This window comes from Blastomyces dermatitidis (genome assembly GCF_000003525.1).
Source record: "Blastomyces dermatitidis ER-3 genomic scaffold supercont1.10, whole genome shotgun sequence".
Lineage (NCBI taxonomy): Eukaryota > Fungi > Ascomycota > Eurotiomycetes > Onygenales > Ajellomycetaceae > Blastomyces > Blastomyces dermatitidis.
The window spans coordinates 1,060,445-1,074,367 of record NW_025544783.1 but is presented as its reverse complement, the minus strand read 5'-3'; the positions used below and the strand labels follow the sequence as shown (position 1 = coordinate 1,074,367).

At 47.3% G+C, this 13,923-nt stretch overlaps 5 protein-coding genes across 5 annotated transcripts; 3 read left to right on the top strand and 2 right to left on the bottom strand.

Annotated features, from left to right (window-relative positions):
- Positions 1 to 655: 655 nt before the first annotated feature.
- Positions 656 to 3,502, bottom strand: BDCG_07987 (uncharacterized protein). The gene is made up of 3 exons (XM_045423763.1): positions 2,723 to 3,502; positions 1,675 to 2,645; positions 656 to 1,570 (listed from the first exon to the last, which is right to left on the bottom strand). Exons 1-3 carry the CDS (start codon positions 3,048 to 3,050, stop codon positions 1,361 to 1,363), a joined length of 1,509 nt encoding a protein of 502 aa, XP_045272625.1. The 5' UTR covers positions 3,051 to 3,502; the 3' UTR covers positions 656 to 1,360.
- Positions 3,175 to 6,247, top strand: BDCG_07986 (cysteine synthase A). The gene is made up of 5 exons (XM_045423762.1): positions 3,175 to 3,621; positions 3,698 to 3,757; positions 3,816 to 3,934; positions 4,031 to 4,755; positions 4,825 to 6,247. Exons 1-5 carry the CDS (start codon positions 3,289 to 3,291, stop codon positions 4,995 to 4,997), a joined length of 1,410 nt encoding a protein of 469 aa, XP_045272624.1. The 5' UTR covers positions 3,175 to 3,288; the 3' UTR covers positions 4,998 to 6,247.
- BDCG_07985 (uncharacterized protein) lies at positions 3,617 to 7,296 on the bottom strand. The gene has a single exon (XM_045423761.1). It carries the CDS (start codon positions 6,933 to 6,935, stop codon positions 5,091 to 5,093), a length of 1,845 nt encoding a protein of 614 aa, XP_045272623.1. The 5' UTR covers positions 6,936 to 7,296; the 3' UTR covers positions 3,617 to 5,090.
- A 255-nt stretch (positions 7,297 to 7,551) lies between these two features.
- Positions 7,552 to 9,256, top strand: BDCG_07984 (beclin 1; the record flags this gene model as incomplete). Its single annotated transcript, XM_045423760.1, has 2 exons — positions 7,552 to 7,636; positions 7,686 to 9,256. 2 exons carry the CDS (start codon positions 7,552 to 7,554, stop codon positions 9,254 to 9,256), a joined length of 1,656 nt encoding a protein of 551 aa, XP_045272622.1.
- Positions 9,257 to 10,795: 1,539 nt separating this feature from the next.
- On the top strand, positions 10,796 to 13,853 carry BDCG_07983 (uncharacterized protein; the record flags this gene model as incomplete). The annotated part of the gene is made up of 5 exons (XM_045423759.1): positions 10,796 to 10,913; positions 10,998 to 11,210; positions 11,286 to 11,342; positions 11,481 to 12,207; positions 12,314 to 13,853. 5 exons carry the CDS (start codon positions 10,796 to 10,798, stop codon positions 13,851 to 13,853), a joined length of 2,655 nt encoding a protein of 884 aa, XP_045272621.1.
- Between the last annotated feature and the right edge of the window lie 70 nt (positions 13,854 to 13,923).

Here is a 13,923-nt window from a genome sequence, read left to right as displayed (position 1 = left end):
TTCACTTTATTCTTGAATATGTATACTCTGATTCTCAGTTATTCTTAATTATCAATTCTCAGTTACTATAAATATGTATAGATTCTTTCACTCTGAAGCTTCACTATATATATTATTATATATATATATAAATATTTACTTTAATTACTACTTTTTATACTTTCTCTTTCTTTTTCTTCTCTAATGTTTTTCTCTTTATTATATAAGATCTATTAATATTATACTGATATATTCAGTGTAGACTTCTTATAAAATCTGTGAAGTATAATAAAATAATCTATATACTTGATCAGATGTAGCTCATCATAATAATTTTAGTATTAAATTAATTATTAATAAAATCAGTAAAGTCTTTTTCATATATAAAAATTATGATAAGAGAAGAATTATTTTATAATTAATTAAAAATTGTTTTATAATTAATTGAGAATTGATTATAGAATTAACAGTAAATAATTTAAGTGATTTCAAATTACAAGAAAAGATGTATTGTGCGAGGTCAGGTAGTGACATGAGCCACATTTGTGAGATCAGCTTACATAACGAGGTCAAGTGGCGCACTTAGCGAGGTCAAGTTTTCTGCTTCCTGAGCTTGCTAGCAACCTTTTCAATCAGGCAAGCTTTACACCTTTCACATTTTTTGCATGGAAAAGTTGGTGAAGTCATAAAATTAATCTTGCAGAGTTTTTCATCTTGAGCTTAGCTTCACAATGTCTTTGCACACAGGCTTGTGTGCATTAAGATATTTTAAAAGTGGTTTTCACTTGGTGGTTGACGGGTTCAGAGGAGAATATCTAGTTATGAGCTCCGAAGCATATAGCAGTGGCAGTGCATATATGCTTCAGTGAGTTTCAGTGCAATAGATATGCTGGAAATCGAAACGTGAATATGTACAAATGTGGCAATGACATCATGGCGAGACGAAATGGATAGGATAGGGGCCGGCACGGGCCGCACGGCTGGTTAGGCACATTTGCAGATTCTCGTGTTCCCACACCCATCATATATACAAAAAAAGGGGGGGCATAATCAGGAACGAAATGGTTTCTGTACAGAAAAGAATTGGGGGAAGAGGAAATAGCAATAAATACAAAAGATGACGTAGGTGGATGGGAAAGTGATATGGATTATATAGCTATTCAAAATAGGGGGTAAAAAAGCCTGCTGCTCAAAGCAGCCTAGTTAGTCAGCAGGGTCAACCGCTAACTACGACACCGTTTACCCTTCCTCCATCAATAAGGCCCCTTAACTCATACTGTTCTTGAAAAAGTGGCATTGACCCTCTGCCGTGACCTGACACATCATGTTCATCCCATCCCAACCCACCCCATGCCATCCAGTCAGTCCCGCGCCCTCATGTTCAGGCGGTGGTCATCACGCTGGCATTCTTATACCAATTTAACAGGGGGTTCTCGCCACTGCGCGTCTCTGTGTCCTCGACATATGCCCAGCGTTCGAGGAAGTCGGCGTGACTGGATACCCGGGTCAGCTTGCCGGTGATGGCGCGGTAGACGTCTTCCATCAGGTTGAAGTCTGTGGGGAAGAATATGTCGAAATAACCTTGGTGGACCTGGGGGGGAGACGGGTTAGTTTTACATATTATATACATATATATACAAAGGGAGGAGGGGTATTGGGGAAATAGGGTTTAAATCGAAGCGTTGAGGATCTTACAAAGGGGGTTGAGACCGGGACGGTCGTGCGTTGATATCGTGTCTGAACAACAGGGGCGTTGTAGCCAGGGGCTGCGTCCGGGAGGCTATTAAAGTCGCTTGTAACAAGTCGATGGGCAGGGAAATAGTCGTGCAGGATATCGAAGAACTGCATTAGGCGAGTGGGTATATATTCCGGCAATGTCATGTTCGGCGCAAACGGGAGGGAGGCTTGAATCTTTCTTGAAAGCGGGGAGCGGAGCGGAGTAGCGAATGGACGCCGTGCAGCGGCTTTACGAACTCGAAGGTACCTCGACGCCACACTGTCTAGTTTTGGGATGTAGTATTCGTAAAATTCACCGTCGGTGTCGATCAGGACGCAACCTTGCCGTGGCTCTCCAGTTTCTAGATCGTAGCGTATTGCATCGTGGCTGAAATTATCGAAGACCTCGAGCGCGAGGAAGAAGCAAGGGGAATGCACGTAGGTGTTCCAGTCGAATATGGAGCGGTTTATGATCTCCGCATGGCCCCTGTGGCCGCTGGAGTGAATGGACTTATTCAGATTTTGCTGCTGCAGATTAGCAAGAGATGGCGAAATCTCTATGATTTTAAATTTAGTGCGCTGATAGACCTCAGGGTCCACGTCTCGTATGTAATCCAATACGTTAAGCATCAAAGTCCCGTTTCCGGCTCCCATCTCATATATGGTCAAATCGTGGTATGGAAACAGTGTGAGCTTGTAGTTCGTGACGAGATATCGAGCTATTGCTTCGCCATAATAAGGGCGGAAGAGCTCTGTCGGCGTATGCCATAATTGGCGGCTTTCATCATATTGAACGGCATCCAATTTGTCTTCAAACTCCTGATATCGCTGGCCTAGTAGACGATTGAATTCTGGACCGTCGGCCATACTGTTGAAATCGAACGGCTCGCCAGGACTAAAAATGGTCGCGTGCTTGGAAAAGTAACCATAATGGGGATTATACAAGCTATCTATAGAAGAGGAACAGGGGTGTTAGCCAGGCAGGAAATGAATAACACCGGGATATGCGGCGGCGCCATCAACCAACCCTCAATGAAGTCCCTTGCCAGCATCTTCACACGTCTTGGTCGATGAGGACGTGATCGCAGCTCTGCAGATGTCACCATCGGATACTCCCGCAACTCCTTGGACATGTCTCTCGGGAAATCATCTGTCCTGTGTTTCCAGAAGGTAGGGTCCTCCAGCGTCCGCCGTCTGAGTGTCGGCTTGCTGGCATAAGTGCGAGATTGCTGATGACTTCTGGAACGGGGCGCAATGGGATTAAACGAAAGAACATAAGGATGCGGACGAGAAATCTGGCATCCTCTATGGCGAAACAACTGCCGGAATATGTGCGCGACAACGGGTGAATCCATTGCGTTGGCAGGGCGGGCGCTCAACGAAGCAGAGCGGAGAGGCGATAGGGGAGTTGTGTCCAGGAAATCCGAAAAAGTTCGCCCGGAGCGGAGGTGGTCCAAGCTTCAACAGGGCATGACAAACAAATCATACCAACTTTTCAATGGCTAATGTGCAACAGGGGATATATATGACTTCTTTTTCTCCTTTGCATTGAATATATGTACAAATGATACCAGCCTTGTGTGCTCATAAATCATGACGGACAACCCGCGCCTCTATATACCCGCCGCTTTCCTTACGGGTGCGCTTCTCGCCTTAGGGATCAGAGATGTATATCCCTATCTTGAGCGCCACTACCAGCAACAGAGGCGAAAAGGTCGCGAAAATACACAGAATGAACAGCATGGGTTTGAAGGTATAGAAATCAAAAATGGTGACATGACTGGTGACATGAGCCGTGGCCTACGGTGCAACCCTAAACCTCCTCCGATTGTCGATGGGATTGAAGGTTGTATTGGAAATACACCACTATTTAGGATAAAATCTCTCTCCGAAGCTACGGGATGTGAGATTCTTGCAAAGGCTGAGGTATGTATTGAAATCAATTGCTATCACATTTATATTCAGATTGTGTATTTTTAACTCTCTGACACTACTCATTTAGTTTCTCAATGGCGCCGGAGGAAGTCCTAAAGATCGAGTGGCACTGAGTATTATACAGACGGTCAGTTCTGAAAACAACCCCCATATAACACCATTCTATACCCTGACTCCTCATTCAGGCAGAAGAGAACGGTCTGCTCCATCCTTACTCTGGAGACGCCATCTACGAAGGCACTGTGGGATCTACGGGCATTTCACTCGCTACGCTAGCCAGAGCCAGGGGTTACTTAGCACATATGTATGGTTTACCTGTAACATCTTGGTCAATTGCTTATCCTCTATATCTATATATAGAGCGATCACGTTCATATATTAATACTGGAAAACCCTATAGATGCATGCCGTCCGACCAATCCACAGAGAAGTCGAATCTCCTGCTCAAACTAGGTGCCATAGTAGACCGTGTACCGCCAGCCCCAATTGTAGAAACAGGACATTTCGTAAACAGAGCGCGTGCGCTCGCAAAATCTCACTCTCCGTCCCCAGAATCATCTCTAACACGCACTTCGTCGACTCCTAGCCATCATCGTCATCAAACGCATGAAATAACCGAAACGCCAGATGAAGATTTGCTGGCGTCGCGAGCTGCTGGGAAACAAGGTCGAGGCTTCTTCGCCGACCAATTTGAAAACCCCGCTAATTGGCAGGCCCACTATCGAACGACTGGTCCAGAGATTTTCGCCCAGTGCGAGGGCAAATTAGATGCATTCGTTGCTGGTGCGGGCACCGGCGGCACTATATCAGGCGTCGCACTCTTCCTTAAACCTCGTCTTCCCAATATGTCTGTCGTGCTGGCGGATCCGCAAGGAAGCGGGCTCTTTAACCGCGTCCGTTATGGGGTTATGTTTGACGTGAAAGAGCGCGAGGGAACGCGGAGGAGGAGACAGGTGGACACTATTGTTGAAGGTATCGGCATTAACCGTGTTACCGTAAACTTTGAGGCTGGGAGGGAGTTGGTCGATGATGCTGTTAGGGTCACGGACGCCCAGGCTATTGCGATGGCGAGGTGGTTGGTGGAGAAGGACGGTATTTTTATCGGAAGTAGCAGCGCGGTTAATTGTATGTGTTCTCGCTAAACCACGATTCTCTCCTTCTTAGGATAGTGACTAACTTAGATTTTGAATCTAGGCTTCGCAGCAGTTAAGACAGCTTTGAAGCTCGGACCCGGGCATAGGATCGTGACCATACTTTGCGATTCAGGGACACGGCATTTATCGAAGTTCTGGGAAAAAGCTGGCAATGTGGGGAGTGCTGTTGACACTAAACTTGAAGACGTCCTCAATGCAAAGGGGGACGAATAATAGCTGGTATATATGTATAAAATAAATATTCCAGAATGGTTCGATCATATATAGAGGGTATTTTTCCTTTTCTTCTCAAATCCACTATCTGGATCAAGTTGAGCCGGACCGATCAACCCAGGGCGAGTTCTTAACCATCGGAAAGCTCTGTCTCTTCTGCGGATTGCGAGGCTTGGGGGGTGTGTCGATTTGGATCGCCGACAAGCCTGATCCCGGCCAAGCTGAAGCAAAAGCCTGTGAGAAAGGATCATCACTGTCTGAACTTTCATCAACTAGTTTTGGTGGTTCGGTAGGAAAAACGGACCGCTTCCGCGGTGTCCGTGAAGGTGTGGTTATTTGAACAGTCTCTGAAAGCTTCGTTGGTGAGGGTGATTTTGCGGTTAGCCGTCTTTTGGGTAGTTTGGGCGGTGTCATGAAATCTCCGTCTTGACGCTGAGCATGTAAATAATGGGAGTTTTTCCAGTCCTCCCACATTTCCCCGAGGCACATCTCAGCCCATTTACACTTTATCTCATTTCTCGTTTGATTTTCCAATACGGCTTCCAAGTCTTCCCATGTTACATCAGATTTTGACTTGAAAGCCTCGAGTTGATCCTTCTCTTTAGCCGTTAAAGGTATCAGTGATTGTGGGCAGTTTTTGATATCAGTAGACTGGACATAGTACCACTGTCTCAACTGACCGGAGGTCCTGTTGGGTACGGATCGGGACACCTCTTTCCATGGGAGCTTCTGAACTACTCTTTGAGTTAAGATTATTTGTATTTCACTGGGTGTGAAAGGGTTGATTGCGGCGCTCAGTTTCGTTTCCTGTTGGGATATGGCTCTATGTGTCATTGACTGGGACTCTTCTAAAGGTATACCACCATCTGGGGCAGCCAGTATCTCATTCTCTATAGCACCATTCTCTTGCAGTAACGGTGATTCCACAGATACTTTCCGGTTGCGTTTGGCGGGGGTCGGGGTTGATGTTTCTGGAGTCCCTTTCTCTGGCTGCTGATCATTTTTCTCTTCCGCGCTTAGGACATGCTCTGACAATGGAGGGGAAGGCTCAACGGGAGCCATAGGTTCTTCCGCGATTGGCGATGGCGTGTCAATGACATTCTTAGCTTCATCAGTGATATTAATTTTGGGTGGTGTGGAAAGTGAAGGTAAGGTGTTTTGCAAAGGGTCATCCGAATCCGAATCCGAAACACGTCCAGAGCTTCCGGGCCTTGACGGTAATCGTACTTTTAGCGCTCTGTGAGGTTTACCACCGTTTGTGCGTTGCGATTTCTTTCGACGAGTCTGCGGGAGTGCCCATAGAGATCCAGAATTTGGTGGCGAAGCTGTTCGGTTCCTTGGAAAAGTCGGAGGCGCGGCGGGGACTGGGGAAGATCCAAAAAGTCGCTCATCGATTTCTGGAGTTTGCCAGCAGGGGTCTACAGAACGCGAGCTTGGCTTTGGGTGTCCTTGGTCAAAATCGGTCTGGCTTCCGCCGGAAAGTTCGATATGGTCGCTATAACTTCCGGGAGCAAAGTCAAAACTCATATGATTTCTTGAGAATGGTCTTTCAAGATCTGTAGGTTTTCCATTTTGGTTCATCCATTTTCCTATCGGGGCGTCTGGGGTTTCAGCGACATTTTCCGTAACGAACTCAGGTTCACCAAGGGGGTCGAAATCGTATTTCCACGGCTGCGCACCAAGGTCTTGTTCATTTGTCATCCTTTCAATATGCCCATTGTCAATGACGATATTGCCCGTCGCCAAGTCAATCTCGTCCCCGACAGAGCTGAAGTCCTTTCCATATTTTTCAAATATGTCTTCAAAACGAGACTTCAATCGCATATCATTTGCTTGACGCGCCGCGCTGATATCTATCTCGGATGTTGCGTCACCCACATTTGAGTCCCAGAGCCCAGGTATACGCGCCCGCTTAGTTGGTCTCTCCGTATTGAACATCTTGATGATGTTTGGGGTTGAGCGAGCGCGGAAAGAGTAGGCAGAGCACAAGGTTTGTCAATGCCGGGCAAAATGAGATGATATACTCTAAGAGCAAACGGCAAATATGGTAGCGATTGCTCGCGACAGAGACTGTCTTCCGTGTGATTCTATCACAGTAGGGTCGTTACGGCAAGTAGGGTTGGTTTTGGTATTTGCAGTTCGAGGCGAACAGCCTTGATTCACTCGTGGAAAATACGAAATTTTCGTAAATGCCCGCGAGGGTTCGAGAACCACGGAGGTTATAATTTTTACAAGGCTAACTTGGCTGCCGTGGTTTGTCAATTAAAAGCGTTGTTTGCAAGGAGTTTTCGAATTAAGCTTCGCGAAACCTTTTTTTAAGCGCTTAACGCCCGCCGTATCTAACTTAATCTGGTTACTCCAGAGCTCTGCCTCGGGATAGACTAGCGCCATCAGCTGCCAACCGTGAATCGTCCACCACCCGTGGACACTTCCATGATAACATATGACTCGAATGACGGGGGGTAGAGCTTGAACCTAGCTTCTAAAAGCCTCCATAACGCCCGTTGATGTTCGACTTCGGCCATGATCTTTGAGATCTGTCGATCCCGCATCCATGTACTGCCAGAATTGCCGTACTGCTCTCAAGGTCGATGGTTCTCTTGAGGACCTGAACCCAGCTGCCTTCGACCTACTCATAGGTCAGTGCTTAGATTCCAAGTGACTTATTCCAAATCTGACTTGTATCAGGCTCGACCGGGAAGTCATTACCTGACCCATCCACCAAATCTACGTCACGCCCTAAGTACCCTCAAGATCGGCAACAACTCTACTCTCAAGTGTCGCGACGAGCTACGTCCCCTGTTTATAAGAGAACCTTACCCGCACCACAATATGGCACAGGAGGCTCAGTTGGGGCGCCCCGGGCAGTGGTGAAAGATGGTGGCATGTCTTTTGTCATGCTAAGCGAGTCTCAATTGGTCCCTCCCCATGCTGTTCCAGCCATAAACGGTGACGGTCAACGGCCAGCAAAAGGAAGTCTACAGAGCTTGTCTGAGGCCCAGGCGACAGAACATGGGTCTCAGACCTATTCGCACCAAATCGAGAAGACCACCCGTCTTTTCGAGATAATTTCTGCGCGTTCTGATATCGATCACCCCATCTGCACCGAATGCACTGATATGCTCATCGAAGGGCTTCAGAAGAGATTGCAGACTGCAACAAAAGAGCGAGACGCATATATCTCATTTTTAAAGAATTTGAATAATTCCATTCCATCGCTAGATGAAGTGGAGGCGGCGGAAGATGATCTTAAGGCAACCCTACAAGCCGAGGAAGAAGCGTTTCAGGAGCTTCTTACCCTGGAAGCGGAAAAAGCTGCTGTTGACTTGGAGATTGCAGGACTGGAGGAGGAGTCCCGTCAACTTGACCTAGAAGAGGAACAGTTCTGGAGTGATCGCAATGCCTTTGCATTAACACTATCTGAGTTCCAGAATGAACGCGATGCTTTGAACATGAAGTACGATCATGATTCTCGGCAACTTGAACGCCTTCAGCGGACGAATGTCTATAACGACACTTTCTGCATCGGACATGATGGATATTTTGGCACCATCAATGGACTGCGCCTTGGTCGTCTCGCGAATCCGTCCGTCGAGTGGTCCGAAATAAATGCTGCCTGGGGTCAAACGCTTCTCCTGCTTGCTACTGTCGCCGACAAACTAGGCTTTCAATTTCAAGGGTACAAATTAAAACCTTTGGGGTCTACATCAAAGATCGAAAAGATAGAATACCCCCAGCAGTCTCCAAATGCTACCCCATCTCGCCGAGACTCTTCAACCAATCGTCCCGAAGCAACCATCAGTCCAAAGATAACATCATTGGATCTATATTCTTCTGGCGATCTTCCTTTGCACCTCCCGTGGCTCCACCGTCGCTTTGATGCCGGTATGGTTGCTTTCCTCGAGTGTTTGCGCCAACTAGGCGAGCATGTGGAGAACACACCGGTATCGTTGCCTTCCCGTTCACCACCCCCTCATCGACACTCCCGATATCAACCCCCGGGAGAACCTTCGCCGGCGACTCGTGCTCTCCAGGCACAGATTTCGGGTCTCAAACTACCATACGAGATCAAGCGGGATAAAATTGGAGATGCGAGCATCAAGCTTGGCTTCAACCAAAACGATGAAACATGGACGCGCGCTTGCAAGTATACACTCACCTGCTGTAAGTTTTTGCTGGCGCACGCGAGCAATGTCACAAGTGCCGGGTCTGGAAGTTCGCATGTACCACCAACAGCAGCGATTGTGCCGAGCCGTTGAGAGCAAAATCTTGTAAAGCATTAGGCTAGGAAAGCATACGGACCCTCAACATCGACGAAATTTTTTATCTAGTACTTGGTGAACGAACAGAAGCAAGATAAGCCTTTGCCGCCCCGAAGATTAATTGGTATGGGGAATATACATCAGGAGGCTTTACGGTGTAACTACGAGAAGAAATATTGACAGGGAAATCGATCTATGTCGATCGGGTCAACCCAGTTCTTCATCTTCGGAATGCTCTTCCCACCTGATTCCGGAAAAGGCCGCTCTTCGCTCAATCAGGCTGGTCATATATTGCTCTAATCAGAAACTTACTCTATATTTCAACATTTCCCCCCCAAGACCCAATAGCTTTTCTATAAGCTTGCTACTATCCCCCAAGAAGAAATTCCACACCAAGGCCCCACAATATGGAGGAAACCCGGATTTCTTCACGCTACGGCTGCTATCCATAAGTTTCTGACTTTGCAGTAGCGGCGTTAAAGGCGCACGAAGAGAGACACGTTCATTCCTGGCATTTCGTCTCTCTCAACACCTATATCTCTAAAGGTACGAAATCTGGAGGTGAAGAGAGAGCTTAGCAATGCGCTTCAAGTAAGAGACAGAACCAGGCGAAAAATTGGCGGTGAAAAAAGGAATGTTGAGCGGGTGCGTACATATGGGTAGGATGTATGTCGAGTCATAGCTACGTCCGTTAAGGTGGTTCGGCCCGGCCCCCTTTTTCACCATTAAACCAGTATATTCGACCAGAAGGCGTCGCTCCTGTTAGAATTTGGGATTTGGCGATGTGATCCATAACGAACTTACATTTTAATATCTAAGAGAGAAAAGAAGGTTGAGAATGCGGAAACATTTCATGGTGCGGAGTCTTTTGTTATCTACATGTAGTATAAAATCTCGCCAGGCATGAAATTTCCCATCCACGGGTGAAAGAGAAAAGGGCTGGCCCAGATGGGTCTTACGCAACAGTTTATCAATGCTGCTTTCCCTTTTGGCGAGATGTTCCAGAGAAAACTGAAGCCTGCTCCCCGAATTAAATATACATGGCTCCAGAACTATGGCCACATCCAGTGTTAGCAACTCTGGTGTCCTTGCACATACAATTACCTTAGTTCGGGGCATTTATTGCGGCTAAACCTTCTAGAGCCATCAAACGCCATCCGCAGCAGAAGCTCGACCGGTATGGTACCAACAGACCAAGGCATTTTTCGGCTGTCTTTTGCAGCAGCAGCGCTGAGATTGGGGTGTTGTTGGCTAACTAACGTTAACTAGTTAAATAACTTTATCACCACTGGCTCGGGCCAATTTATCTCGCTGCCTCAACTGCTCCTCTTATTCCCTAGGCAACCAGGCCGGTCTTGGGATCATGCCATTGTGATGGTTTTCAAAATACAACTCCGCTGTCAAAACGGGGGTGCCTGTCATTCTGTGTAGTTCCAAGCCAATCTCCGCTATGAAGGCTTCTCAGGGGTTGGCGTGGCCGCATGGAAAGGAGCCTACTCTACTTGCTCAATAATAGTGGCGCAATGCCTAGCCACCATGGAGGTGGAGCGAAATCGTGGAGAACTCATGGCGGATCTCAAGAGAGAATTGAGCTGCCTATATCCTCCGCCGCAGCAACACACGTCGCATCGAGGCCAATATGACAAAGTCTTAGGTGGCAACTTCTAGCATATATATATATATAACGGGCTCGAGGCTCTTAATTGCTCTCGATGGTTCCCCTTCTCTTCTCTAACAGCTCTTCTGGATCAAATATCTGCGTTCTTTATACCGACGATGGTAAACTTCAACCTTTCTAGATTACCATACGTTGGCCGGTTTGTCAAAGATAGTAGCTATTGCCGGTGCCTTATGTTGGGACAAGATAATGCAGGGAAAACTACCCTTCTACACAGACTCCAGCTGGGAAGAAAAGTTGATACCATCCCGACAGTGTTGTACACCTCTAATAGTGAGTTTTGCCGCATTCTGCGATTCCCATTTAGGCAATCTTTGAAAACTCACAGCTCACCATTGAGAAATACAGTTGAAACGGTCCAGGTACCTTCGGAAAAAATCAATATCACGTTCTGGGACCTAGGAGGTTTGTCTCCCTTTCCTGAACTGAATATGGATTTTGGAAACTGTCTTCGTGAATTTCAGTCTCTATTCGATACTGAGTTCGTTGAATGTCGCAGAGCGTAATCTATGTTGATACGGAGTTAATCTCGGTTGTATACAGGTGGCTGTTCGCGGATTCCACCCCAACTCTTCCGATATTATCTGGATCCAGAAATCTTGGTTTTGTTTTTGATTGATCCTACGGTGATCTTTTGTCCAAATGACGGCGCTAGAAGAGCGCAAGATGCCATTGAAGAGCTGAAGTTTGCTCTAACAGAAATAGTCGGGGCTAAGTATTTAGCAGTGATATTTACAAAGCGCGACCAAACACGCGGCGATGATCCTCGAGTCGAGCTTCAAATTTCATTGGTGAAGCAGGTCCTCGCCGAGCATAGGACCAAGGTGCCATATCCATGCGAGCTTTATGATGACCTAGAGCAACTTAGCGCAGCTACAGGCGCGCAGACAGATATTCTGCTAACAAGGCTTGCCCGCGTCGCCAAAATGGAGGAGAAGGCGATGAGAGATTTCCTGATGAAAAAGACAGCCCCGTCTCCTTCACCCAAGCCAAACCTACCCAAGCTCTCAAGAGAGGAGCTGTTGGTGAAGATAGATAGCGGCTCCAAAGATGCGGATAACTTGCTAGGTCCAGATGAATTTATGAGGCGGATGGTTTCAGGGGATTTAGAAAAATGGGACCATCAGTTCCATTTGCGTGCTGGGTTTTTAACGCTTACAGAACGCATTCTCAGGGAGAACGTTGTATTCGACGCAGCTGACTTATTTCTTGAGCGACTAGATCTGATGCTGAAGGCTGTGCCGGGAAAGTTTCAGAATACTTCACATCGGTAGGCATCTGAGTCCATCCCGTACTTATAATGTTATTGGTATCCGGTCTACGGGCACCTATTTGAATGGACTTATCTGACGAATGAACCTTTATCTGTTTATTAGGACGTTGACGATATTCTGGCTGCATCAAATCTATCTTGCCATGCTCTCTTTTCGCGAAAGAGCGGGATCATTCCCTGCCAGGGAGAAATTCAATGAATTTCTCCTGGAGAACCCCGATCTCATGCATGGCCGTTCATGGGACTTGTATTATTCCAAGGATGTTTTGTTCAGTCCGGCGGCGAAAGATGGCTGGAAACTGCCTGACATCCGACCCCTTCCGCGATATATATCGCGTCGAGTAGAGAGCCAACAACCCACTACTCCAAATCACGAGAAGAACAAAGCCATATCCGTCCAATACCAGACACGCCTAAACACCACAACCCCGGAGATCCTCAAACGTTTCTCCTTCGCAACTCTCAAGGCGATGAAATTGACCAACCGCCGTCGAGCTGCCGTCATTAACGAAACTATGCCTGTTCTGCAGTCGCAAATAATACGTCTTCGAGCCGCGTTCTTAACAACCCCATCACCATCACGGTCTGCCAATTCTACAATAAACATAGACCCTTATTCCGTTACCCAAGCCTACTTCTGGATCCAGATGCTACACGCAGCCATAGAGTCCGTCCCTGCCAGCTCAGGGCTTGACATCCGAAACATAACCTTCGAAAGCTTCCGCGTCCTCTTCCCCGAACTCCTTGCGGAAGATGATATTTGGAAGCAGTACTATACCGAAGAACGATGGACCAGCATCAAGGGGCGTACGTGCACGGTATTACCCGACTTAAAACCGCTCCCGAACGTGTTGCAAGCCCCTTCGCAATCCCATGTTCGGCAGGCTGTAGCTTCGACGCTCGACGAGAAGTACTCGTATTCATCATTCTCGACATCGCTATATAGCTATGGTCGACCAAGTGTGGAGGAGCTGTTTCTCGAAGTGCGCTGGGCAGTGAGGGAAGCGCGCGAGTGTGGGAGCAGTTATTCTGCAATTCCCAGCACGCATGCCATGCTCATTTATCGCATCTTTACCCGAATGTTGGACAGAAGAACTATATCGCTATCCAGCGCGGCGTGGGATGCAGTGTCGTTCCTCCACCACCAACAACAACAGCCAAAGCAAGCCAAATCACAAGAATATGAAAAAGAACACCATCACCATCACTATGACCACCCGCCCTCTCCACAAAACTTCACGGCAGCAGTCTTCTGGTCCAATATAGTTCTGCGTGCATTTTTCGAGACCGATAACTCATCCCCCTTCCATTCAAGATACATCAGTTCTGCCTCTGCCACTCACCATACGACATCTTCGCAGCAGGTAACGTTGCGGGCGCAATTCTTCGAGGAGTTCCTCCAAGCCAATCCGGAGTTGTGCTGGGAGGGTTTGTGGCGCTTGTATTATTCGGATGAGTTGTGGAGGAGCGAGGATGCCAGAACTATGTATGTAGTGCCGGACCGGAGGGGGATTCCTGCATTTGTGGAGAATGGAACTGGGGGTGGAACGATGGAGAAGGAGGTAGAGGTAGAATTGGAAGCAGAGAAGGAGAAGGAAGAGAATGTGGTGTTGGAAGGCGGATGGGAGGTTGTGGGTGAATGATGATTCGAGTGGAATGTACATGTATGTACAGTACATACTATTGACTGTTCGTCGTTACTAAAATTTAAGG